The 26,197-nt window shown below is 38.9% G+C and overlaps 1 protein-coding gene across 5 annotated transcripts in view; it reads left to right on the forward strand.

Annotated features, from left to right (window-relative positions):
• The window catches only part of nrcama (neuronal cell adhesion molecule a), a 98,830-nt gene that overhangs the window by 35,009 nt on the left and 37,624 nt on the right, over positions 1-26,197 (forward strand). For all 5 annotated transcript variants that reach the window (XM_036576802.1, XM_036576803.1, XM_036576804.1 and 2 more), the window contains exon 2: positions 24,705-24,867. In XM_036576802.1, coding sequence (XP_036432695.1) covers positions 24,765-24,867 — 103 coding nt within the window. In that variant the 5' untranslated portion in view covers positions 24,705-24,764. The remainder of the gene's footprint in view (positions 1-24,704; positions 24,868-26,197) is intronic.

Genomic DNA, 26,197 nt, shown 5'->3' on the forward strand with positions numbered 1-26,197 from the left:
GGAAAAATAAAAATAAATAGGGAAGACAAAATGTGAGGACTGCTGTTATCTGACCGTACTATAACTTCTACATATACAGTCATACGCAAACGTTTGATCACTCCTGATAAAATGACATGTTTTGTTGATTTTCTAAGTGAAAATAAGTTAACACATCCTCTACAGAGAACACGCTTAAATATGGCACTTTTCTGCATAGTTTCTATTTATTTGCTGAGTTGAACATATTGGAAATTCAGCAAATTAACAGTAATTGTGCATTACAGTGTGCAGAAGTGTGTTCTCTGTGGAGGATGTTTTCACTTATTTTCATTTAGAAAATTAACATAATTTGACCAGGAGCACCCAACGTTTGCATACAACTGTATGCGAGAACACAGGACCTCAAAAACTGCTAAAAATGCACAAAACTAACTAATTTAAACCCTCCAGCCACTTTATTAGGTTAACATTACAGGCTAGGAGAAGCACAAATCCATGTTTTTTACCTAAATGTGATGTGATCCTTTTCCAAAGCTGCAAAAATCAGATGCTTTAAATCAGATTTTATTAACTTTCATAGATTTAACAGAAACAATTGCAGCACTGATATTTGCTCTGGGGATTGATCTAAAGAGGAAAAAGGCTGCTTCCCACACAATAGAAATAATGTACTCTTTATTTAGTTCACTAGTGCATGGTTACTGTAATCTGCAGGTTATTCCTTTGATGGTAATAAATCATGAGGGAAACATCTGTTTGCAGTTCGGTTTTGCAGGGAATACTGAACTAATTCAAAGCTACAGAGTCTGGTGTTCAGCTGGCATCTTTTGCTTCGTCATCTCTGTGTATGAAGCTCTTTGGCAATTATGGGTCAGCAGAGAGCTCTCTGCAGTCTTAGTTAACAAATGAGTCACCTCAGCTTTGACTGAGATTGGGAAGGACATGAATATAAGCTCTGCATTACTGTTTTCTCTTTCGTCTTTTAAAGTGGCACCATAGAGCCTTACATTGAGATACATTCACTATCCACTTCATTAGAAACGTCTGCCTTGTACTTTCACTCTCTGGCCAGTAGCAGGCGATATGCGGGTTCATCTAGTATACCAGGTGAAATTCTTCCTCACGTAGGAGTTCTGTTGTAAATGTATGCCAAAAATAAGCTCAGATAACACGACGTACAAGCAGTGCTAACCATGCTAATGTTAGCCTCTTTAGCTGAGTTGCTGGTTCATAGATGAAAGTGCTGACCCTCAGTCACTTGCTCCTGTTTAGTCTGTTTCATCTGAAGGAGTCCACTTAATTTTTGAGTCAGTGGACATAAAGGCATGGTTGATTTTTTTGGGGTTGGCGCTAGCCTAACATGGACACCAGAGCAATTGCAGCGATTCCTCTCGTAACACCTGAGAAACCTCCTAGTTTGGTCAGCTGCATCAGATGGGTGACCTGGTCCTGGGTGCGTGCATGAAACAAGCCATGGACCAGCTCGTACTGAACGGCTGCAGTATTTTCCAATTTTCTGCAGTGTCTGATGGTCAGAGGCACAAGTGTATAGGGACACACATACGTATTGGCTTCTTATTTGAAATTCGTATTCCACCTTAAATTCTGCAGCAGTTCAGTTTCAGTCATATGTACAAATGGCAGAAAGGAACTGCTGCTGTACACACACACACACACACACACACACACACACACACACACACAGTTTCATAGAGTGGGGCTGTTGAGTGCTTAAGGGCATAGCATGTAAAAATTGCCCATCCTTTGTTGTATCACCCCCTACAGAGTTCCACACTGCCTCTGCAAGCAACATGAGCACAAAAACTGTGCGTCAGGAACTTCATGAAAAGGGGTTTCCATTGCCGATCAACTGCATATATATAATATATATATAGCCAAACACAGTTTTAGCACAAGTTGTAATGCTTTATTATCCAGCTGTTTTGGCCACAGCAATGCCATACAAAAGCAAAATGCCCTAAAAAGCAACAATTAAAGAAAGCTTAAGCTACGCCTTATTCTCTCAGCCATCGTCTCTTGACTTGTTCTTCCTGCTCTACACACAGATTCCCCCAGGCGGCTAGGCCCCACCATCACAATAAGAGTCCTTATCAAAAGTAACTCATGAATAAATGCTGAAGAATTAATACCCTAAACTCACATGTTTAAAAACACTTTTTTGAACATGCTGGTCCTCATTCACAATACTTTCTCTTCTGGATCTGGAGGCAGGTTGTGTTCTGGAACAGGCCCTCTTGAACCTAGTATGAGTAGGTAAAACTCACTTCCAACACTGAAATAATAAATAACGCAGAATTGAAGTGTATAATTCATGCAGAATGTGATAAATTAAAGGAAAAAACAGAATACATGAGTGGAGAAATATAACAAGTGCAGATACTTCCAGACAATAGTACTGCATAAAACAATTAAGTGATTAACCTCCTACGATGCTCTGTGGTGTGTATAAAATGCTGAACAGGCCCAGCTGAGCTTGATTTTGGATAAAGATAACAAGAGAAAAAGACAGAGTATTCTTTTACAGAGGGTTCATTATTAGGGTACAGATGGCAGGATTTCAGTAGGAACAGTGACTAAAGTGACATTGTATTTAGATCTAATGGGATCAGTAAATAGGACTGGAGATGGAGTGAAAGTGCACATTCAGTGACGTGTATTCAAGAAAACACAGAAGAGCAGCTGTTCCTCAGGTGACTGAGAATACAGGACGTGTGTGTTGTGAGACATATGCTGTGGGGATATTTTGCTGCCATGCTTTGTGTCCACTTGTTCCCTTAGAGAGAAGAGTCACTGCAGATCATACAGTTATTTTCAGTCAACGAGTTATTTTTGACTCTTGCTTCATTCTTGAAAGGAGCTGTCAGGAAGCTGTTACTGAGAAAAGAAAATGGGCAAAAAGAAAATTTTGCAAATAAAACACAGAAGCTGCGGTTGTTCTCAGAACAATGGACTGACCACCTAGTCTAGACCTCATCACTGAGTGTGTTTGGGTTTACATGGATTGTGAGAAACAAAAATTGCAACCAACTTCTAAGACTGAACTTTGAAGGTGTGGAAATATATCCCTGCAAATTTATTTGAAAAACTGAAAGCAAGTCTTGCAATTGAAATTACTATTATTTTATTTATTATTCAGTTGTTACGGCTTCTGTGTAATTTTCTCTTCAATATGTGTTTTCATTTTTTCTGACGCTGAAAAATGAACAACTTGTACCTGTTGGCCATTTGACTGGAAATTCAATAAATAAAAGGTGGTCTCTGACTTTGGCACAGTACTATAGATACAAGTGGACCACCTTTAACATTCAGTGTGATTCATCAGATCTATGTAGCACAGAACATATATATCACACAGTCAATTAGCTGATCAGACCATAAACCATGCTAAGAAGGACATTGTATTCGATCCAAGAATCAAGATGTTGCCTCTTCATATTGATGGGTGCGCATGATTGACACCATCATGGCTCCGACCTGACACCCTTATCTGTTTATTGATGGCTTTCTCATCTGCAGTCTGTTCCTGCTGAATACAAATAAGTTGCATTGGATTGCTATGTGCGAGGCGTTCCATGAAAAGAGATCTCTCCCTAAGCTTATAGTGCTTTTCCATTTAGAGGATGGGAATGTCTGTATTGATTTTGATACAAAGAGCACACCATGGAAAAAAAAAAGTTATTTTGGTTAATCAATAGATCTATGAGATTTCTTTTATGAGTGCTTATAAAAAGATGATGAATAAAAGATGATGTTCTATCCCACAGGGTCACAGATGGTTTTTGGAGCAAGGTTTGGGAGATGATGTCAGACTTTGGATGTGGCAACTTTCGGTAAACATGCATCATTTTTGGTCATCCCGGTTTTTCCTTTGAAATATTAATGCACCCCAGGAGTTACTCAGTGCTTGTGGGCATTTTGGTTCATATGCACTATTTCTGCTGTTCATATCCAGCAGCACAAGCTTCACTTCAACTCCACTTCAACTCCACTTCAGCTGCATTTAGTGCAAGCAGTTGTGAAGCTCTGACTTTCTCCAGTGCACTGATAGGATCACATTTGTATGCTCACTTATGTTCAAGGCCCGATGCCAGGAGCACATTATTCCCTTTGTGCACAGCAAGTGCAGCACTGCAACCAAAGCTGAGCATAAGAAATCAAACGTATGATGTGTTGTCTGTGCTAAAGAAAGCAACAGCATCAAAGTATTGCTTGTATCCATCTGCAGAGCTGTACGTTGTTTTGTTCTGGATGTTCTTGGACTGAACGCTAGTGTCTTCTAGCGTCTTCTAGTGTCTTCTAGCGTGTCTTCTGTTCACTTAAGTTAAATTTTCAACTCAAGTTAAAAGATCAAATTCTTGTACCCACTGATTTAAAAACAAGTAAATTATTCAGTCTTTCAGCGAGCAGCTTTATTTAACTGTTTTCAAGCTGTCACTTTTGACTGGCTGATTTGGAAGGTTTACAAAGCCTGATCAGTGGGTTGGTACACTAACATTGGGTTAAACTGGAAATCAACCAGTTTTTTTTTTTGAATTCAAATACATCTTTGAGATATGAACAAAATCAAGTATAGTGGTTTGATGTGGAAATGGTCTATCCTAGAGAAACTTACAGAGTCAGAATTGTTCACAGTGGTGGTGATAGGAACCAGACAGTCTGAAGAGTTTAATGCCTTTATAAGCTCCCGCAGAGGAAGCTTATACACTGCCTGATGCCTGAGACACTGTTTTACAATAATTTTGAGACAAAGTTTTGAAAATGTATTTATTTAAATCCATTTATGCTGGAATGGTACATACAGGGCATTGTAGGGCAAAATAGTCCCCTAAATAAATTTGTTTATTTTAGATTTATCACTATTTTACCTTTATCAACATTTTATATAAAACTCAGAAGACAGGTTCACTGGCCATGTAGGGTAGCAAATAAAACGGCTATATTTGTGTTTCTGTCACCACCACCGTAAGGAAAAACTAGTCGCACCGTTTCTGAATTACTTTGTTTACATCTCAATGATTAATTTATGCAAAATATGAAAAACCTATGGAATTCTGCTTGAAACTTGTCAGGCCTGAGTTGGGTTAAACCAGAATTACTCCATCCACTTGGCCATGCACTTGAAGAAGAACCCTGCAATATAGAGAAACAATGTTACGCAAAGCTTCTTTACAGATTACAGGACATAATATTGCTGGAGAACAGTTTAATTCAATAAACATGAGTGGACTTTGATATCCTGGTCTTAGTTCATGTAGTGAAGGAGAGACGTTCTTTGGAATGTCCATTTGTCTTGCTGTACTGTTCTCTGTGCTCATTTCCTGGCAGCAGAGGCTGGTGCCTCTTCACAGCCACGTAGGGGAAATAATTGGCTTTCACCTTAATCAGAGAATTGAACACTAGTTACGGACAAGGAGCTTTTGTCACTACTTTGACTACTTTCCACGTGCCTAATGGGTCCATAAAAGTGTTTTTGGAGGCGTTAGCCAGATATTTTTCTTTCTTTTTTTCAATCACATAAACTAGCTCAGTGGAAGTAGCGTAGGAAAGTCTACTTCATAAAAGCTCTGCCATTTTCACATGTACTTGTAGCGTTTGTTGATCTTTCAACACTGTGGATTATAATATGAAATTGCTCTCCACTTTGCTGCAGTAACAGCCTCCACTCTTCTAGGAAAGCTTTACGCTAGATGTTGGAACAGTGCTGTGAGGATTTGTTTGGATTTAGACACAAGAGCTTTAGTGAAGTTGGGAACTGATGTTGGGAGATAGGGCCTGGTTCACAGTTGGCCTTGCAGTTCATCACAAAGGTATTGGATGGTGTTGAAGTCAGGGCTCTGAGTAGTCCTTCCACACCAAATGTTTCTTTATGGAGCCCGAACTGTTATCACAATGTTGTAAGCACACATCTAAAGTGTCTCTGTATGCTGTAGCATTAACATTCCCTTCACTAGAACAAAGAGGCCCAAAGTATGAAAAATAACCACAGACCATTATTCCTCCTCCACCATACTTTACAGTGGGCAATATGTTTTCAAGCAGGCCGTGTTCTCCTGGCATCCACCAAACGCTGATCATCAATTTTGCTCATATGTGACGTCTACAGTGCCCATCAAAAGTTTGAAATATTCAGAGTAAGGTTTGATTTTTAGTGTTCATTTTCATTTATGAAAAACCTGCAAAATGTTGTTAATTCAAAACCACTATTTGCTAATACTTTGGGTGACTATACTTTAGGCAATGGTTTCATGTCTTCCTTGGTATGAAGAGCAGGTTTTGCCTAAATAATGATTTGACAGTCATCTTTCTTCATGCCATAGTTAAAAGAACATATTGGAAGCCCTTTTAGCCCGAAGGTGATTTAAACAGCTGAAATGCTGATGAGTGCTGACATCACAACAAGAAAATAAATGTGTGGAGTTTGACATTATTAAGGTAGTACTAATAATAAATATTTACATCTGTAATACAGTTTTTCCCAAAATAAACCTGCTTGGTCTTTAATATTTTAAATTATTGCAAATCAACAAAGAAAACATGCTCATTTGTTTTAAAATGTTGTTAAAAGCCAAACTTTGATGGGCAGGTTTATTCGCTGATCAAATATCTTAGTATTTTGATGACCAAAAGTTTATCTGGACTGGATATGATAGTTGTCATCAGATAGGTTTCTAGTATTGATAGGTTAGCAGTTTTGTCTTGATACAAAAAGCTGTTTAATTCTCAGACTGGCACTATGGCTCAGGGCTCCAGGCCCTGTTTTCCACTCGCACTTTCAGTGTGACTAAATCGTAAACACCCCTCTGCAACAATGCAGCTCCGAAGCGGCCAAACCGGGAGCCTGCTGATGCTCAGCAACTTCCCAAAGCCCGGGAGAGAAAGAAGGCGCTACCATTCTGCGGACGCTGCTGGAATGGGTGACCCCCCTCTAGCTGCGGAAAGCCGCAGTTGGGTGAAAGGAGTTGAGCTCATTTATTTGGATAGAGTTGCCACGCTAAAGCCAGTGACTGAATCCCTGACACAATGCAGACGCGAGGGTGGGGAATAGTCTCGTTTCCGCAGGAGCTGGTTGTTGGACTTGGTTGTTGGTTTAAGAAGTGCTGCCTCGAGTAGTTCAATAAGTTAAGTGGATAAGTGAGAAAGAGTACTGTTAGCAAGCAGCCAGCCAGCTAACATGAAAAATATAAGTGAAATCTTTAATGTCCGTTTTGTATTTGCCTTTTCAGCAAATTTTATGGTCACTGTTATAGATTTAAAGAGGAATTCCACTGATTTTTAAAAAAATGTCAGCTAATTAAATCAATAAGAGGTAAACAGTCATTCAAAAAGGCTTTATGTGAAAGTGGTGGTGATAGGATCCAGACGTCTGAGGAGTTTAATGTTCATGGAAAGTTATTACATGAAATGAATATGAATGTGCTGCTTGATGGCTGAAACACTAGCTTCCAATAGTTCTGAGAGTTTTTATTGAAAGCATATATTTTTTTAATCCATTTGTAGAGGAGAGGTACATGAAGGGTGTTGTCCAGTCTTTTCTGAAATACTGTTTTACCATCATCATTACATCAAACTCAGAAGCCACATGTAGGTTCACTGGTTGTTTTGGTTAATAAATAGAATATATATGTTGTGTATTTGTGTTGTAGACATTGTGACCCCTGGTTCCTATCACCGCCACTGTAAAGAAATCAGAGTTGGTAAGTTTCTCTACAATGATGCATTTCACATCAAACCACTCTAAATGACTTTGTTTTTTTCTCAACCACTTACACAGAAATTTAAAAAAATATTTGGAATCCCAAATAACAAACTGTTTTTCCCGTTTTATTCCCATTTTAATTGGCTGTTTTCTTTGTTTTTTTTTCTAGTCGGGGGTCAGAAAATATCATTTTTAAACATGACACATTTTGCTTGTTTATTTTTCCTTTCCTACTTATAAAACCTCAGAAAACCAAAATATTTCGATATATATTCTATATTGTGGTATTATATTTTTCCAGCATTGCCCATCTTTAACTCTAAAATTAGGATTACTGGATATATCTTTGTTTGCTGAGAAGAAGTGATACCCTACCTAGAGTTAAGCTTCTCTATTATGCTGTGCAAGGCAAAACCCATTTTGGCTTGAGAACAAATGTATGCTGGTAAATAATACTTAAGTTGCTGAAGAAAGGCTGAGGGATAATGGTGTATTCTCATGGAATGCAGTAGTGTTGCCTCTATGACCCCACACTCTAGGATGCCAAACGATGGTCTGAAAAGAGACATTTAATCAAGAGCGCTCCTTTGCCCTGAAGACACTCGGTGGTTAAGTAAAGAATAGTTCTCCCTGGTCTGTTCCCAAGGACGGCAAAGAGCTCTCGAGTGGGTCTCTGTGTAGTGTCCGTCCCCTTGGCACATTTACATTAAAATGACGGATGGGTCTGCGTGTCTTTTGTTTGCCGTTCTCGGCTGTGTTTGCGTGTGTGAGAGTGTGTTGGGTTTGTTAGACGAGTGTGTTGCTGTGGATACTGAGTGGACGGGGAAGTGCTGGTCTCATCTCTTGACCTTGAGTCTTTAGAGGAGTGGAGGTGTTATTGTAGAGAGACAGTGAAAGAACACATTTTACCCGTGTGTTCTTTCCCATGTGTTCTCTCCCAGAGGCCCGTTAACTTAGTGTTTGATCAGTTTAGGACTGAGCAGTAGTAGAAATAAGACTAACTGACTGCAATTTAATAGTGACGGAGAGTAGCTGAGTTAACCCTTAGAAGTCTTGATGTATTATTGTCGTTTTGCGAAACACTTGACTTACAGTGTAATTATTTGTGCTTAATTGCATAATTGCAAAAGTTGAGAATCTGCAGTTCGGACAGTTTTCTCTGCTTGGTTCAGTGAGCTATGAGTACAAAACAATTCATATCACATTTCATTTTTTATCACCCGTGATTACCTGTGACTTAACTGTGTTTAAAATAGGGGTGCCAGGCTGGGTTCCTTCCAGGCCACAGCACTAAAGACTCCTTATTAAACACCTGATTCAGCTCATCAAGTAACTAGCAAGGCCTTCATGAGTTCAATTCAGAGTGTTAGAAACAGGGATGTGCACGGGTGCTTGAGTACTTGGTTAACTGTTTGGGGTGGCAGTGTTTGAGTACTGAAATCACAGCAGTTTTGCTCAAATATGAGTATGTTATACTTTGCTTCTCTGAAACATGAGTGCTTGAAGGTGAGGCGTTGCCATGGCCGTGTTGTTAAGGTTGTGACTGAAAATGCAGAGATAGCACAGCCAGTGATCTGGCGTGGTGTTATCACTAACTAGGCAAGCTACTTTAGCTGATTTAGCTAGGTCCAGAAACTATGAAAATATACAGTATTTCCCCGATAAACTAACATGTTGTCACATTGTGGCACAGTGAGAAAACAATAACTTTGTTGTGTGGAAGACTGTTGTAGACAAACAGTCCTCATCAGCAACCAATACTGTGCTAGCTGTGCTAGTTCATTAGCTCATCTGAAGAAACAGCGTCCATTACTCATCTGCAAACCTACTGCTGTTTTAGAATGATAAAGCATTACTCTGTGTGCTGCTATATTTTGGGTAACACTAGTGTGAGAGGTGGGCAATATAGCAAAAATGTGCTATCATGATACTTTGAGTTTTCACAATATATGACATGTCACAATATATATAAGACAAAGAAGTGCCATGTTTAAAAAATTAACAATGAATACATTAATTTATATTCGACATTGTACATCCTGTGCTGCACTGAATCCACTCACAGCATAAATAATGCTCTCTTTGTAATCAAACATACAGTTGGGAAGTGTTGTTAAGTACTGACAATATCTAGGGTATGATCAGAAAAGCATATTGTGACATATTTTGACATAAATTATCATGATAACAATAATAATGACAGTGTCATACTGCCCAGTCCAAACCAGCGCTGTCATCTAAAAGGCAAGCCTAAAGCCCTACATTATTTTCAGCCAAGTCAAGTCCTTTTTCTGTTTATCCTGCTCTGCGGTTCACCAGATATCCGTTCATGAACTTTTATGGATAACATCAAAATTAGTGAAAGAAGGAAAATATTTGCAGAACTGCAGCCCTGATGGAGCCCCCTCTGACAGCACTCTGAGTTCAAAGAAACTAAGTGGTTTAGCTACATTTCCCCATAGTTGAACTATTTCCACAGTCATACTTAGCTAAATTGCCCTCTGCTGACAGCTTCTGGATTCAGTTATTTAAATTTGAGAAATATTTTGCCTCCTGAATGGTTGCTATGTAGTCTAAAGAGCCATCATTAGGCAGATACCTGGATAGATGCTATTTTTGGAACCTTTCAACACCAGGTATGATGCTGCGTTTACATTACAATGATAGATGATTGATGGCAAACTGGATGTTTCATTGTTTTTAGTGGAACAGTGAAGGAAAATTCTACCATCAGTGGTCAGTAGATTGTTCTCTTAAGAATTCAATTTTCCCATCTTTTGCTGTCAAGCATGGCAGTGGAATAAACCAGATGTTGATTTTTTTGGGAGCCATGGATGCCAAATGTCTCATTGTTGAAGTGCAGACATACCCAGTGTTATACAACAAAAAATAAAGGAGTACTTAGCATCTGACTTTCATCTTAAATGCAGGATGGACACTACTAAAGCTCTACTCTGTCAATCCTCCATTTTTACCAGTGATGCTGTCAAAATGGCAGGTTTTCCAAGGCTGTAGGCTGCTGTCAGTCACATGTGGCTGTGAGGCATGGAAGTTCCATGCCAACATGTAAAGGCAGCATAAAGCTCATTGATGATCCTTTCGAGAAAACCAACCAAACCAAACCTTCAGTGGAGCGTAACTCTTAATAGTACTACACTGGAGTACAGCGCAAAAATATGGGCACCTCTGGTCAAGCTTTGTTCATTTTTTCACTAAGAACATCAACAAAGCATGCAATTTGACAAGGTTTGTACAAACTGCGTAAGACTGTAGGTTCTCCAGCATTGTATTGTATGTTGGTACATGGATGCTGCTGGTTTGTGTTTGTTTAGTGCCCCATTTACATGCATAATACTTGTCCTTCTGCAAACACAAATGTGTGCCCACAGATATCTGCTGTACTGCATGTCTGTCTTACCCACCAGTACCTTCCTACCCCTATTATTATGACTACTAATACTGTAACTACTAGTACTATGACTACTGACATACATACATACAAAGATAATATGTGGACCTAATATATAGGGCTTAAAGGTAGTTTTATATCTGATAGTGTTATATCGAAATTACAGTTTCAAAGAGAGCAATTTTCAAATCATGAGGGCTGCGATTTTTACCATAGTCTACATTATCAACAATATTGTCACAACATGTTTTGAGTGGGGAAATTTATCCAAATAACACTGGAATTGTGAATTGCCTGTAGATGAGTGACCAAGCATTGGTGTGCTGTTTACCTGACAACATGACCACAGCTATCTGACAGTCTTGCACACTGTGTCCAGTGTTCAAGTCTCAAACTAGAAAAACACTGGCCGTATTGGCCAAAAAAACCCCCAAAAAAGACAGGTGCTTTCTGCCCCCCAATAGACTCTGGCTCTAAACATGCTTGTGTACAAAAAATCCAAAATTAACCAAATACGATTAACACAGATTAACACAGTTCAGTACAGTATATTTTTAACTCAGCCTCACTGTATAGCCGCATTCAGATGTAAATTACACAGCTCAGTTGCATATATTAATGCAGGGATTATGTTGGAATTGAATTTGAAAGTCTTTCTGAAAACAGTAGTTGACCACAGTGACAATGGCTATATTTTCGGTCAGATGATTGTAAACTGGACTGTGCATCAGACTGTGTGACTCATGAACAGCGTGTTTATCTGGTGGCCGCAGCTCATGCTGCCTGTAGCCATTTCCTCAGCACTGTTCTTGAGTTGATGCAGGCGTGAGCAGGCCAGGCTGCCACAGGCAGAGTGTGCTGGTTTGGGGCAGATGCCAGGCCTCATGCTCCTTCACTGTTACTGTCCCTCAGAGCAGGAAGGAATTCTGGGCCAGGGCCTGTTGCAGAGATGAGCGCTGAGGAAAAATGATTCGATGATAATCTCCTGCAAGAGGGGAGCTTAAGGGGGATTCCAGCCGCTGTAGCAGGCCTGCGTATTGTATGCAACGTGACTTCTTTTTGACTGCACATGAAGCTTATTAAGGTAGCAAGTTTTGTTTATAGAGCACCTTTAAAATGACAGTTGTGGAGCTAAACACTGTATAGGGCTGCACGATATGTTTATAAAATCTGATGTTCCATAAAATGTATATTACCTTTATGATTTGAGAATATGAACATTATGATTATCATTTAAGTTTTGTGTTTCTGACTAGGTGTACAACAAGTAAAAATTATTTTGTTGTCAGTAATCTAATGTAATTACATGTTTTGTTGGTTGAAGTATAAAATAAGTTTACACATCCTCTGCAAATTTAGTGCACAGTTTTATTTACTTATTGAGTTTAACTTATTGGAACACAGTGGAACTTAACTTGCACAGTCCATGTATATATATATATATACATACATATATAAATGTGGACTGTGCAAGTTAAGTTCCACTGTGGATACTATATATATAGTTCTCCAGTATGTTAAATTCATCAAATAAATAATAATTGTGTATTATTGTATGTCTTGTATATATATGCCTACAAAAAACAATAAAACACTTGTTTTGTTGTTTATTATGTCTAGTACTGTAAATATTCCATAGATTAATTTATATACTGTATTTATAAATGATCATAATGACCCTGTCATATCAAAACCTTGTAACTATCATTTATTTATTGACTTATTAATTAATTTCATAATGAATTTACTAATAGCAATGCTCCAAAATCACTTCGAATAAAACCGTTGCTACATTAATGTACATTAAAGTTATGAACGTTTTTAGTTACAGAGGCAGGACACGTAATGTTTAGTCAGCTGGTTAACGTAGTGAAGCTTCTTTTTTATGCTGTTTTGCGTTGTAACCTTTTTCATCCCAGCTTTTCATTCAAACAGAGAAACTGCCCAGTGACAATACTGACACCTCATTAAGTTCCCAGATCAAATGAAGCAAAGTTAGCAGTGAAGGCTCTCTTGTGCTGATGTCGTGCAGAAATGGAGAAACAGACACAGGACTGTGAGAGAACACAGCCCACACACTCATCCCTCACGGCTTCAGAACTGTGTGTGCCCTTGGATGCCACTGGACAGTATATTTTCCGGTCGTCTGAAAACACTGGATACATCCAAGACTTGAATGAGTCCATACAATATCAGCCATATTGTTGTAAATATTCTGTACATTCGACACTTATATATTTGTTTATACCTTTTCTGCTGCATCTTTGTATTCATGTTATGTCCAAAAGTCCACCCGGTTATCCAACGTTTCCTCATAAATCCAGGGTATTATGAAAGAGTTTGTCCCTCTTTGTTGCAGTATCAGCCTCTACTCTTCTGGTAAGACTCTACTCTAGAATAATCTTTGACTCTCATGCTTCTCACATGGACCACCGAGTATATTGATGAAGTAGGAACCCTACTTCGTTTTTGTTTAAACTGAGGGGTGACTTATGTTATTAACTAGAACTAGGCTGGTCAGCTAGCTAACAGGCTACAAGATAGCAAACATGCTAAACAACTCCGTCATTAGAATCACAGACTTGAATTAAACTGCGTACGTATGATTTACTGTAAAACGGCCGTATAAAATTCACAAAAACTGTAAAAAATGTTACCTGAATAGATTATGCGCTTCAAATGTTCGTGTTTCAGTCAGAAGTTGTTGAGGCTGAATCCCAAATGGCTCTGTACTCCCTTAGTGTGCTAGCTATGAAAGAAATTCTAGCCTCTACAGTCAAATAGTGCATCATTTATCAAGTGTGGATGTGGCTGAGTCCCAAATGACTATTGCTTACCTGTATTTAGCACAGCTGGGGAGCAGGATCCAGTATTTAAATTCCTACGTAGTGCACTATGAAGTGAGCAGGGAGCCATTTGAGATTCAGATTCGACCGAACATTCTCCTCATTCAGCTGTCCATGGTTGCGATACCACACTCTAAAGGAACTACATTTCTTGGCGGAATACGTGTTTATGTCGATTATTATTATTAACAACTTAAATAATTTTCTGAAAAGTCATGTATTTTATCATATTTTATGTTGGCCGCCATTTTATAAAAGCAATAAGCCACTTGAGTCTTTGCGTTACTGCAATTTTATCACAGGGAAGGGAGTTTTAGGCACTCTGCTTCACGTCATGCTTAAAACACCCCTCCTGTGATAAAATCGCAGTGATGCACGGCCTCTCGTGGCTTATTGCTTTGATAATATTGGGATAGATAATATCATAGATAATATCACGGATAGATTGCACCACAATGACTATAAAGTTGGTCAATTAAAATGTCAGAATATGCATTGTTCACAACTTTAAGATGCTCAAAGCAAAGCCTGTCCTTAGTAATCTGTATTTTCTTTTCATGTGTGGTCCGTGTCCTATATTAGTGCTAATATGTTGCCTGGCTACAGAACGATCTAAGCAGGCTTTTTTCTTACTGTGGTCATGCGTGCTAAACATATAAAGCCGCACTATTTCCACACACGAAGCATCCTTCCTCACGAAACATGCACATAATAGTTCTGAGCAGTCATGGGCTAGAGGTTAGGGGACCAGCCTTGTCGCCGGTTCGATTCCCTCAGCTGACAGTACATGTTTGAAGTGCCCTTGAGCAAGGCACCTAACCCCCAACTGCTCCCCGGGCGGCGTGGATAGGGCTGCCCACTGCTCCGAGCAAGAGTGCTCACTGCCTCCTAGTGTGTGTGTTCACTAGTGTGTATGTGGTGTTTCACTGCACGGATGGGTTAAATGCGGATGTCTAATTCCGATGTGTTCAGACACAGTTGGCTAAAAGGTTCATTTCATTTTCATTTAACTGACTGATGTTGTGGTTCCGTGAGAGTTGTCTGTAAACAAAGAAAATATCATGTATCAGAGTCTAAAAACAACTGCACACCACAAGAACGACTTAACACGGTACGCTTTGGCCATTTTATTATTTTAACAAGAAATTAATAGGCTGTTAAAGTGCAAATCTGCCATAGATAGATCAAATCTCAGCTAGGAGTAGTGTTGCGACCTGTCCCGGATTTCCCCGGATCATCCTGGATTCCTGGAGTCTGTCCAGGAAAAAAATAATTCCATTTCTGGAATCTAAGCATTTTCATATGTTATCATTTCTTATGAACTTTATCCAAGCAAACCATTTGTAAACAAAGAATGGCTGATTCAGCCTGACTGGTTTAGATTACCCTCAACGTGGGGACAGCTGTTTTGGCAAAGGTGCCCTGTTGGAGGTACCAGGCAGCTCTGCAGACTGATAACTGAGGAGGTTGTATAGCTGAACGCTGTATCTTCACTGCTTTGTGAGCACAGCTACACGTCCACCATATTTACCAAAAAATTAAGCCACTTATCGAGTGTCAATTTTGCAGGCTGAGGTGGCAACCCTAGCTGAAACGCTCTGTCTGTAGGTTAATAGCAGGTTTATTTATAGGTTAATTGCTTGCCTGAAACCACATGCCCCCCACAATACTGTCGTCAATTGCCGATGGCCAGGGGGCGATGATATATAGCACACCATTTCACAGGCCTAGTCTGTGCAGCAAGACAGATATCATACATACAACTGTACCTGGTCACTTCTGATTCCGACTTTGTCCACCTAGCTGATGTATGCTTACTCTGATTGGCTGAATGTTTCCCATATCGACGAATAGCTGGTGTACTGCAATGGCAGCGGCATAAATTTGTATTAATAGCACATCCCTTTCTTAACATATTGCAGTATAAAACTGTGTTTATGGGGTTGTCTAACCAATCCAAGAGTACCAGGGCATTTCCTATTCAAACCACGGAGCAGTGCCAGCATGGCTTTCACACAGTCCCACACACTCACTTACTCACTGCTGTCTCATCCAGTATAAACACAGCCTTCAGAAGACGACTCAGGACTCAGAGATTGTTGTATGTGTGTGTGTGTGTTTGTGGTGCAGCAGATTTAGTCTGGCTCATGATGCTTCTTTTTGGCTATAACACTCTGACTTGTGATTGGTCAGTCTAAATAAGAAGATGGGGGAAACTCTCCAACTGACGAATTACTCTGAATGCAGTTAGATAACCTATGATGACCTGTGCCTGTTTTACAGGTCATACTGTGACATCAAACACAGTGTGTTTGAATTAAAGTTGCGGAGACATCAGCAAGTTTTGAATGTTTGTTTTTTGTTTGTTTGCCTCTGGCATTGTATAAAAGTGGGGTTGTTTTGGGGAAGGGCAGAACGCCAGCACTGGACACACACAGTCAGACATCCAAAGGGTGTGCGCACACAACTAGGGCAATGAGCAATTTTGTAAAATTGATAAATAAGGGGCAAAATTATTAGTAAACATCCACTTTTTTGTTTAAAACCACAAGCATTTTATATTTACATGTTTATCTAGGAAAGCTTCCAGTCATGATAAAGTCCTGAGGCATTTTCACACTGAGTTTTACAGACAAAAATACAAGTTTCAAACATGTAAACATGAAAACGAATGTGTCTTTTACATACAAGCTTTTCTTTGCTTCTGTAGTTGGTTTGCTTGTTATAATGCCCAGAGCTGAAGCAGTGGCTTGAAAAGATCTTTGAGTGACTTAACATTAAACTAAAACTGCAGCTACAATATGTAAGATTTGGAGACGTGTAATTGCATTTAACGTGTAGAAGAACATTGGGTAACATTGGTTGTGTTTTAGGGAAACTCACAGCAGTGCAAAATACTGGTTCTGATGGCATTTTCCAGTGTGACATTCACTCACACCATGGTTCGCTGGATTGGAGTATGAAAAGGAAAGACAAAAAAGCTGTTGGCCATAGCCGTTATGGATAATTCTTGATAAACTAATTAACAGATCTAACTGTATAGGTTTTGCCAGCCCTACACAGAACCTCCAAATGTGCCTAATATGGCAAAAATAAAACTTTGTAACGTTTGAAAACATTTCAAATGTTACATTTTGTCGCACAATACACATAAACATACATGTAATGCAACACATACATACAGTAAACAGTATACAGTATGATATACAATATCTTAGGATAGGAGACACTGTGGGAAATTGCACAATAATTTCATCAATGCATTCTTACAAAGGCTGGAAATCTTACAAGCAGACTATAATGATACACTCTACTCACAAGAGCTTTAGTAACCTTAGGAAAAAAGCTATTCCTGAAACAGATTCTCTTAGTTTTGAAGTTTTATATTGCCTCCCAGAAGGAAGAATTTGAAAAAGATGGTATGCTGGGTGAGAGGACTTCATAATTATTTGCTTTACTCACTTAGGAGTGTGCTGCGTATAAACAGAATTGACTGAAGGGCGGGGTATGCCAGTTCTCTTTAAAGCTTTACCAACAATACCTTGCTGTTTATTACAAATTTGAATGTCTATATTTTAAAAACAGACAGAAAAAAATTATGTAATAACAATCTTGGTAATGGATGAACAAAATTTCATTCATTGGTTAAATTCGTTTTGGTTCTGGATCTGTTGTTGTTGTTTAGATGCTAGTTTTACATACACTTTTTGTGATATGTGCAGTCATTCAGTTATTCAGTGCTTTTTAAAGTACTGATAATATCAATGGTATACTCAAAACAGCTTATTGTGATGTAAAGTATTATGATAATGATGCTACATTGACACATTGACCACCCAGCACACACCCTTCTATCACACTCGAGGTATGTGTTTGGGGGTTTTCACCAAATTACACAGGTGCAAATAAATAGATGAGTACACATATGGGACTCGGAGTGCTGACTGTCATTCCCTGCTGAGCACAGGCCTTATCCTTTCTGGCATGTGTGTGTCAGTGTGTGTGTGTGCTTTCCTCCGGGTTCTTTCCCTGCATGTTGTTGTTCAGCACTGTATTGTAATAATCAGGCGTAACGTGGCAGTGGTGAGTGGGCATGAGGGATTAAGGATTAGCTGTTGCTGTTTTCATTGCCTGCAGCGTATGAAGCCTCAGTGTGTTGTCAGTGGTTGATCTCAGCTGTCTCCTTGACGGCACGCTGGAATATTCTCCTATTTCTTGGAAGATTACTGCAAGCTACACCCCAAGTTAGTTCTTGATACTGTTAGACCCAGATTCCTGCTTCTGATATGAACATTTACAAATGGCATGATTTCAAGGCAGAAACTCATGATGTGTTTTTTTGATAGGTGCGGCCTGGCACCAGCAGTTAAACTCAATAACTTAAACTTAATTGTTAAGATGTAAACAAAGTCATTCAGAGTGGTTTGATGTGAAATGCTCACTTTTTTCGAAGTTACAAAATCTGAATTGTTTACAGTGGTGGTGATGGAACCAGACGTCTCACAGACCAGCTTCCTCACAGAAAAACACTACATGAAATTATTTTGAATACATTCCCTGATGTCTGATACATTGTTTTACAATGCTTTGTACGATACAGTTTTGGCCTTAAAGCATCATTTTAAAACACATTCATGATAAAGAGGTACACGCAGGGTGTTATAAGGCAAACTAGTCCCAAAAGAAAAGTTATCCCCCCCCGATTTACTACTTTTCTACAATTACCAACAGTATATATAAAAACTCTTTGTGATCACTGGTTTCTATGTATGTGTCTGTATATTTCACTTTCTACATCAAACCACTCTGAATGACTTTGTTTTCATCAACAATTGCATTATGCAGAAATTCAAGCTAGATCTTGATTTTATACATTAACAGCCTTGTGAAGGCTATTCAGCCCATGTTAAAGGTTGTTGTTGTTCTCTTAATGTTAAAAAGACGCTTTTCTCTTTTCTCTTCTCATTAGTCATCAGTAAGTTAATGACTTGTGCAGTCGAAGCCAGCCAGTCAGAGCGGCCCAATTTCCGTCTGATTGGTATTCGTGTCAGTGATTGCCTTGTGATGCAAAATTCTGCCTCGGAAAAAGAAAGCTTCCTTCTTGAATCAGTGAATTGGGCTCTTTCATATGATTAGAGAAAAATACATGAAAGGAATATAAAGGAATTCCACCGATTAGTCAGAATATTCTGTATGTCTCTTGACAATCGGATGTAAACAAATAAAAAAGTCATTCAGAGTCAGAGTTGTTAACCAGACGTCTGAAGAGTTTAATGCCCCTTGAAGCTCCCTCACAGAAAAGTATTCCATGAAAGGGTTATGAATGCACTGCCTGAAGCCTAAGACATTGTTTTATGATAGTTTTGAAATAACCTTATGGCTTAAAACCTTGCTATTAAAACACATGAATGGCAGAGCAGCACATAAGGCAAAATAGGCCCCAAAGAAAAATGTATTTTTTCAGATTTACCGCTATTTTACCACCAACATTACATGTAAGACCTCAGAAGGCAAGTGCTGGTGGTTTTGAATAGTAAATAAAATCGCTACATTTGCATTGTAGACATCATGACCTCTGGTTCCTATCACCACCACTGTAAAGAAATCAGTCAGAATCAGTATGTTTCTCTATAACGAACCATTTCACATCAATCCGCTCTGAATGACTCTGTTTACATCTCAACAATTTAATTAAGTAGAATTTCTGAAAAGTCAGTGGAATTCCCCTTTAAGCAGTTCATGCTTGAAATCATTGTGACTGTAATGTAAATATGTGATGGTTAGTGTAACACGCCGCTTAAAATCATCTAGATGGAAATGTTCCCTGTTTGAGTCTGCCTGTTCCCTGTTTGCTGCAGCCTTGGCTCTTCACATGTTCTCTATGAAACCTCTTATCTCTCCACATCATCTACTTCAGGGCAGATCATGCCTGTGGTTTCTTACCAGTGTAAGGTCAATAGCAAAGTCTTGCAACTGACAGTTTTCATTTAAGTCAGTGTCTTCCTTTTTTCCTCAACAAAGGATGTAGGCTCTTCCTTGGAGAGATGGAACACCTGCTGTTGCTATAGCAGCAGTCTAAAACTACCTGTTACATGGTTTAAAAGAAAGAAGTCAGTAAGATGGTGTCTGCGTGTCTGGACGAAAGCCTTCCTCTCGGCAGTTGTACTCTTCAGTTGGAGCTGCAGTTATTTTTAGTGATATTGTTATCGTGATTGCCATCCGTGATTAATGGCGAGAGGCACATTTCAGTGCACAGTTGCAGCACTTTCCGCTTGCAGTATGCTTTTGATAAATAGCGCTTTTTATGTAGTCTACTGCAGACCAAATTCATTAATTGTGTCCCTAATTGTGGGCTGAACTAATTGCAGAGACTGAGATTATGATTTCCCATTAATATGTGGTTAATTGTGCATGTGGCAGCCCTGTTATTAAGCCAGAGGCAGTGTTCTCTTTGTGCTCTATAAACGTCGTCACTGCTAGAGGCTAGATATTGCACAGACAGAAGGCAATGCCGTGATCTTGGGCCAAGGTCAACTCAGCATGCTCTCTCCCTCTTTCTCTCTCTCCCTCTCTCTCTAAGTCAGTGAAGACTCCAGATTGCATGAATTATGCAAAGGACCATTTACCTGATAGAGACTTCTAAAGTAAGCAGTGCTCACTTAGAGACGCCCCCCCCCCCCACCTTCAGGGCTGTCCACTGTACACAAATTCAGCATCCCAAACTTCACTATTCATTTTCAGTAGCAAGCATGACTCACAGCAAGAAAAGCTGAGTTGGCTTCAACTTTATGCAAATTCCACGTGGCAGCTGTGCTGCGCTAACCAATCAGGCAAAAGCAACTTTCCATTGTCCATGCACAACGAGGATGTGCCTGCATAGTTTCATCTAAACAACATGGAAGGAACGTTAATTACAGCTCTCTATTCTGAGTCTTCTATTCTATTCTTTGTATTGTATTACAAATACAAACATAAAAGAAATGCTGCACAACAGAAAATATCCAACGTTGTTGGTGTTCCTGGTGAGTCAAAAAAACTGCACGGAATTGGCATGGCAGGCTAATACATATCAGTTTTGTTGCCAACATATACTGAACTGTGCTGAGCTTTTTAAGTTTCTGATAGTAACCTACTTGAGAAGAGAATTTATTTTAAATTTATTTGAAATCCACGACGGATTGACAGGTTAATTCACATCTGGTGTTATAAACAGACAAGGCTTTCAAGCTGCAAGGCACTGGCAAAGGAAGTGGAGGGAGAATTCCATGCTGTGTTTAGCAGGCACTTAGCATATGGGTGTTTTCCCATATAGTTCTTTTTTAGGTTAAAACCTGTTTTTTTAAAGTGTAGCAAACACAGCTTTAAACAATTGTACTCACATAAATCTTAACATTTTGTTAAAACACAAAAACATTTACTTAACTGCAGGGAATATGTGTTTTGATGGTGACAGTTGTTATTGTTACACATGTGCAACATTCTTAATGTCTCACCATGTGGCCATGAGGCACAGGCATGCAGTCTCACTTCCTGCTCTAAAATGCAGGGGTGTGGCTAAAATTTGCTCCGCCTGTGGAGTAAAACTCTTTGTGTTTCGGTAGTGACGTGAAAATGTAGGACAGCATTTTTTGAATTAAGTTCTTTAATCATAATCCTTGTATACACACCGATCAGGCATAACATTATGACCACCTCCTTGTTTCTATGCTCATTGTCCATTTTATCAGCTCCACTTTTCTCAGCCTCCATTAAAGCATTCAAAGTAATAAAGTTACTATTGTTTATGTTCTGCTCCATGATAGACTTGAGTATGAATCCCAGATATACTGCTTGTGCTTATGTTGTTTCTGATAAACTGTATACCATCTGTTGTTATTGTGGTTATAGCTTATGGTTCTTCATTTCTCCTGAGTGCATTAACAAAAAAAAAATATCATAACAGAATCCTTAGCCGTTGCAGTTCATAAATCCTTATGAAACTCAGTTTGCAGTGCTTTCTTGGTGTGCACAGCGTTACAGCCAAATGGTAAATGAAGGAGGTTTAATGGCCAGAAGGGTCAGCGTGTTGTTTTTCTTGTTATCTCTGAAGAACCAGACAACAGTCTGCTTAATTTGGAGCATCAGTCATGTGTATTGTGATCCATATGCCAGTGCAGAATGTGTTGCCATCCCAGCAGCATCCCCTCTTCCAGCTGAGTGCACTCACATGGGCCTGGTCGTGTCAGGCTGGGCACACACACTGCTGTCGGCTCTAAACTCACATTAGAATGATATTATACTTTCAGTTTGGGATTTCTCTGATGAAATTAGCAGGGCTTATAGTTTTGAGTCATAGCAGTAATAATAGCAAAATAGCAATAATGTCATGCTGTCCATTAGTAATCGACTGTGCTGGCAATCCTGTTTCAGTATTTCCATCATTTGTTTTCAGTGTCCGTACTCTTGTTTATTGTTCCATCGATGTGGAAAACATCCTGTACTGTAATGTAACTAAAGAGACTCATTGCCTTAGAAACTGTCAGACTCCAGTGCTGGTAGTCCACAGCTCTGTAAAGTATAAATGGGTAATAAACCATTTTCTTTTTTGAGATTCTGGATAATTCAATTGTTGAGATGTAAACAGAGTTATTTCGAGCGGCTTGATTGTACAGAAACCAGGGGTTACAATGTCTACAACACAAATATAGCCATTTTATTTGCTATCCAAAACAACAAGTGAACCTAAATGTGTCTTGTGAGTTTGTATATGTGATGCTGATGATGGTAAAATAGTGGTGACTCTGAAAAAATGTTTTCATTGCGCACTATTTTGCCTTACAACGGCATGCATGTACCCATCCACCATGAATAGATTAAAAAAATATGTTTTAGGTCTTCTAAATCTTCTATGAAAACTATTGTAAAGCAATGCCTCAGTCATCAGGCAGAGTATTCATAACCATTTCATGTGTTAAGTTTCTGTGAGGGTGATTTTGGAGACATTCAACTCTGCAGACGTCTGGTTCCTATCACCACCACAGGGAACAATTCTGACTCAGTAGGTTTCCCTAAAACAGAGCATTTCACATCAAACCACTCTAATTGACTTGGTGTACTTTGTTCGCTGATGAACAACTGGTTAATGATGGTTGGTATTGTGTAGTGGGTAACACCTCTGCCTTCTATGCTTTAGAGTGGGGTTCAATTCCCCGCCTGGGGAAGCACCGTACACTATACCAATAAGAGTCCTTGTGCAAGTCTCCTAACACTACCTTTGCCTACCTGTGTAAACTGATCAAATGGTAAGTTGGTCTGGATAAGAGCGTCTGCCAAGTGCCATAAATGTAAATGAACACATTATGAAATGACAAAATTCTCCTTTAACCTTTTGTCTAATGAAACACAACTGATTCAACTCATAATTGGCAAGGCATTTGAGTTTTGATGAGTGCTTTGCTCTGTTTGAGCTGGATTAGTTTTAGCAGTGGAGGTTGTTTGTAATGGATTTGATTGGCCAATTCATACACTATAAGGTCTCTGTGTCATTTCACCAAATTTCCACACATAGTCCCAATTAAAATGTGTTAAAAAATATAAAATTAATATTTCTTAAAATAAACATTCAAAAAAAAAAACTTCTATTAAATAATAGAAAAACTTTAAACTAGTTAAGTGTCAACATTCCAAATCCTGGCTAACGGGACAGACTTTTCATTGCCTATAGAGAGGTACATTTAATTTTCCTTCTCCTTCTAAATAGGCCATCACCAAAATTTTGTGAATTACAGTAGTCCGATTTTGAACTTGAGGATAAACTGTTCCAAGTAGACGTTTAGTCAAAATCTTAGCAGTTACCCTTACAGGAACGTCCAATATATTTCACATGTAAAGTGTGCAAAAACCACATATTTATTCACATGTGAAATTCATGTGGCTTTTCTGTAAGGGTAATCTTGTGTTCCGGTCACCCAAAAAATATGTTTTTTTACTTGTTTCTACATTATTAGAGATCAATTCAGACAGGACTTCTGTTATAAAGTGAGCTCTGTGAATTATAGAAGGTTCCGGAATTGCTTATTATTAAAATCACAGATCTCATCATAATCACTCAAAAGGTAAAATCCAACTAGAATATGACTTCAGATGAGAACCTGCCAGGAACTTTGACAGAAATTTGAGACCCCCACTTTTCCAGCTCAGACTGTGACCTTTGACTGTTATTGAATATGGTCTGAACATGATATTAAATTACATTTTAAAGTAACGGCTCATATCGTATGTGCATATAACAGATTGGAAATGATCTGTATGAAAGCTTTGTAGTACATGCAAGATGTTCATGCTGTATTTATTGTGAAAAAGCTCAGGTGCTATCTGCAAAAACTTTTCTAGACTTTGATCTTTGGCCTAATCATCAGAAACTTTTATTTTAGCACTTATTTTTAGCTCGTACAGCTGTAAGAAAAAAGCCTAGATGGCATCAAAACTAAAGCCTGGCGAGTACAGTCTTGATTTTGGGTCAGGATGATGCAACTAAAGGCACAACTACAGTTTGGGTTACATCATGATGTTCAAGATTCCTCACAGCAGTTTTGTACAATGTTAAACATCCACTACACTGTTTCTAGCAGAAATTCAACAGCCAGAGCACAATTTAGTATAAAAGAGGAGCTTTTGTAGTGGAGTAAAAGACTTTGTGTCTAATGCTACTCTCTCTCTCTCTCTCTCTCTCTCCTCTCTCTCTCCTCTCTCTGTCTCTCTCTCTGTTCAGTAGGTGAATTGTGGACGTCCTGTTTGTGCGAGTGCTCGCTCTGAGTGTGCACAGCCAGATATGTCCACCATGAACTGGAAGAGGAAATCCACACTCTGTGAAGGTGCGGTGATGGTGCTGCTGCTGGGTCACATGACCTTCGCCTTAGAAGTGCCTCTGGACTGTGAGTATTGAGTTGACGCTACACACGTCACTAACCAATGTCTGAAAAAATGACTGTCCTGCGACATATATTTACACATTTTTTATTTTGAAAAACGCATGTAAATGACAAGAGTATCTTGATTTTAGAGCCAGTTTAATTAGGTTATGTGTTTTTCTAGAACAACATTGCCACTAGCATCCTTAATGTCCTTTAAAGCATTCAAGGGTTTTTAAAGTAGAACTCTGTCACTGTATTCACGAGATGAAAGAACATCAGACTCTTCACAAACTGATTTTTTTCAGTCAAGAAAATGCAAAGTGTCTGTTATTTAAGCCATTGTTAGGTCTGTCTGGGTGTTTCTGTTGCATTTTCTCAGCTACTGTTTTATTTTTGCAGTATCAGTATAGCTTTGTACTAAATATACAGTTGTATGCAAACGTTTGGACACCCCAGTTAAATTACATGTTGTCGATTTCCCGAAAATAAGTTAAGGCATCCTCTACAGCAGGGGTGTCAAACTCAACCAGTAAAAGAGCCATATTAAAAAATCTCATCAAATCTGTGGGCTGGAGAAAAAAAGTTTTTATTTTATCTTTAATTATTGTTGTGCTGTAACCTGAACTGGTCACTGTTTATTCAAAATATGCAAAACCTTCAACAGTAACATACAGGCACTTGAACTAGACCTTGAAATATTACAAGGACACTTGAAATATTCAACATTTAAATGTCCCCAGGAGCTCAGTCTTTTAAACCTATCTATTTGCTTGAACCAGACACCTGGAATCCTTTCTTTGCTGCAAGTTCATTAATTCTTGGGCTCAGTTTCTGAGCTGCTGAGCTGGCGTTAGGTGTTTATATTGGTTGAACTGCAGCTGAAATGCATTTTGGTGACATGACTAATGTGGAATTGTGTAGAATTGTGGTGTAACTGCTGTCCCATAGACTGTTGTTGGGGTAGGAGAGTTGGAGCACATTACGTTGCAGTGCATGCTGGGGACTGTAGTGCATTGTGAAACAAGCCAATGTTAATAGAAAATTAAAACATTTTTGTGGGCCAGATAGGATTGTGTGGCAGGGCCTCATCTGGCCCGCGGGCCTTGTGTTTGACACATAGGCTCTACAGGAAGCAAACATATATATAATATGACATTTGTCTGCAAATTGTAGTGCACAGTTTCTGTTTTTTTTCTGTTTATCAAAAAATATAAATTTCCCAACATTAAATTAAATTCAGTAAATAAAACGTAATTTGACCAGGGGTGCCTAAACTTTTGCACATATCTCTCTCTCTCTCTCTCTCTCTCTCTCTCTGCGCGAAGAATCGCAGTAACAGTGAGCATAACCT

This window comes from Colossoma macropomum, unplaced genomic scaffold, assembly GCF_904425465.1.
Source record: "Colossoma macropomum unplaced genomic scaffold, Colossoma_macropomum, whole genome shotgun sequence".
NCBI lineage: Eukaryota > Metazoa > Chordata > Actinopteri > Characiformes > Serrasalmidae > Colossoma > Colossoma macropomum.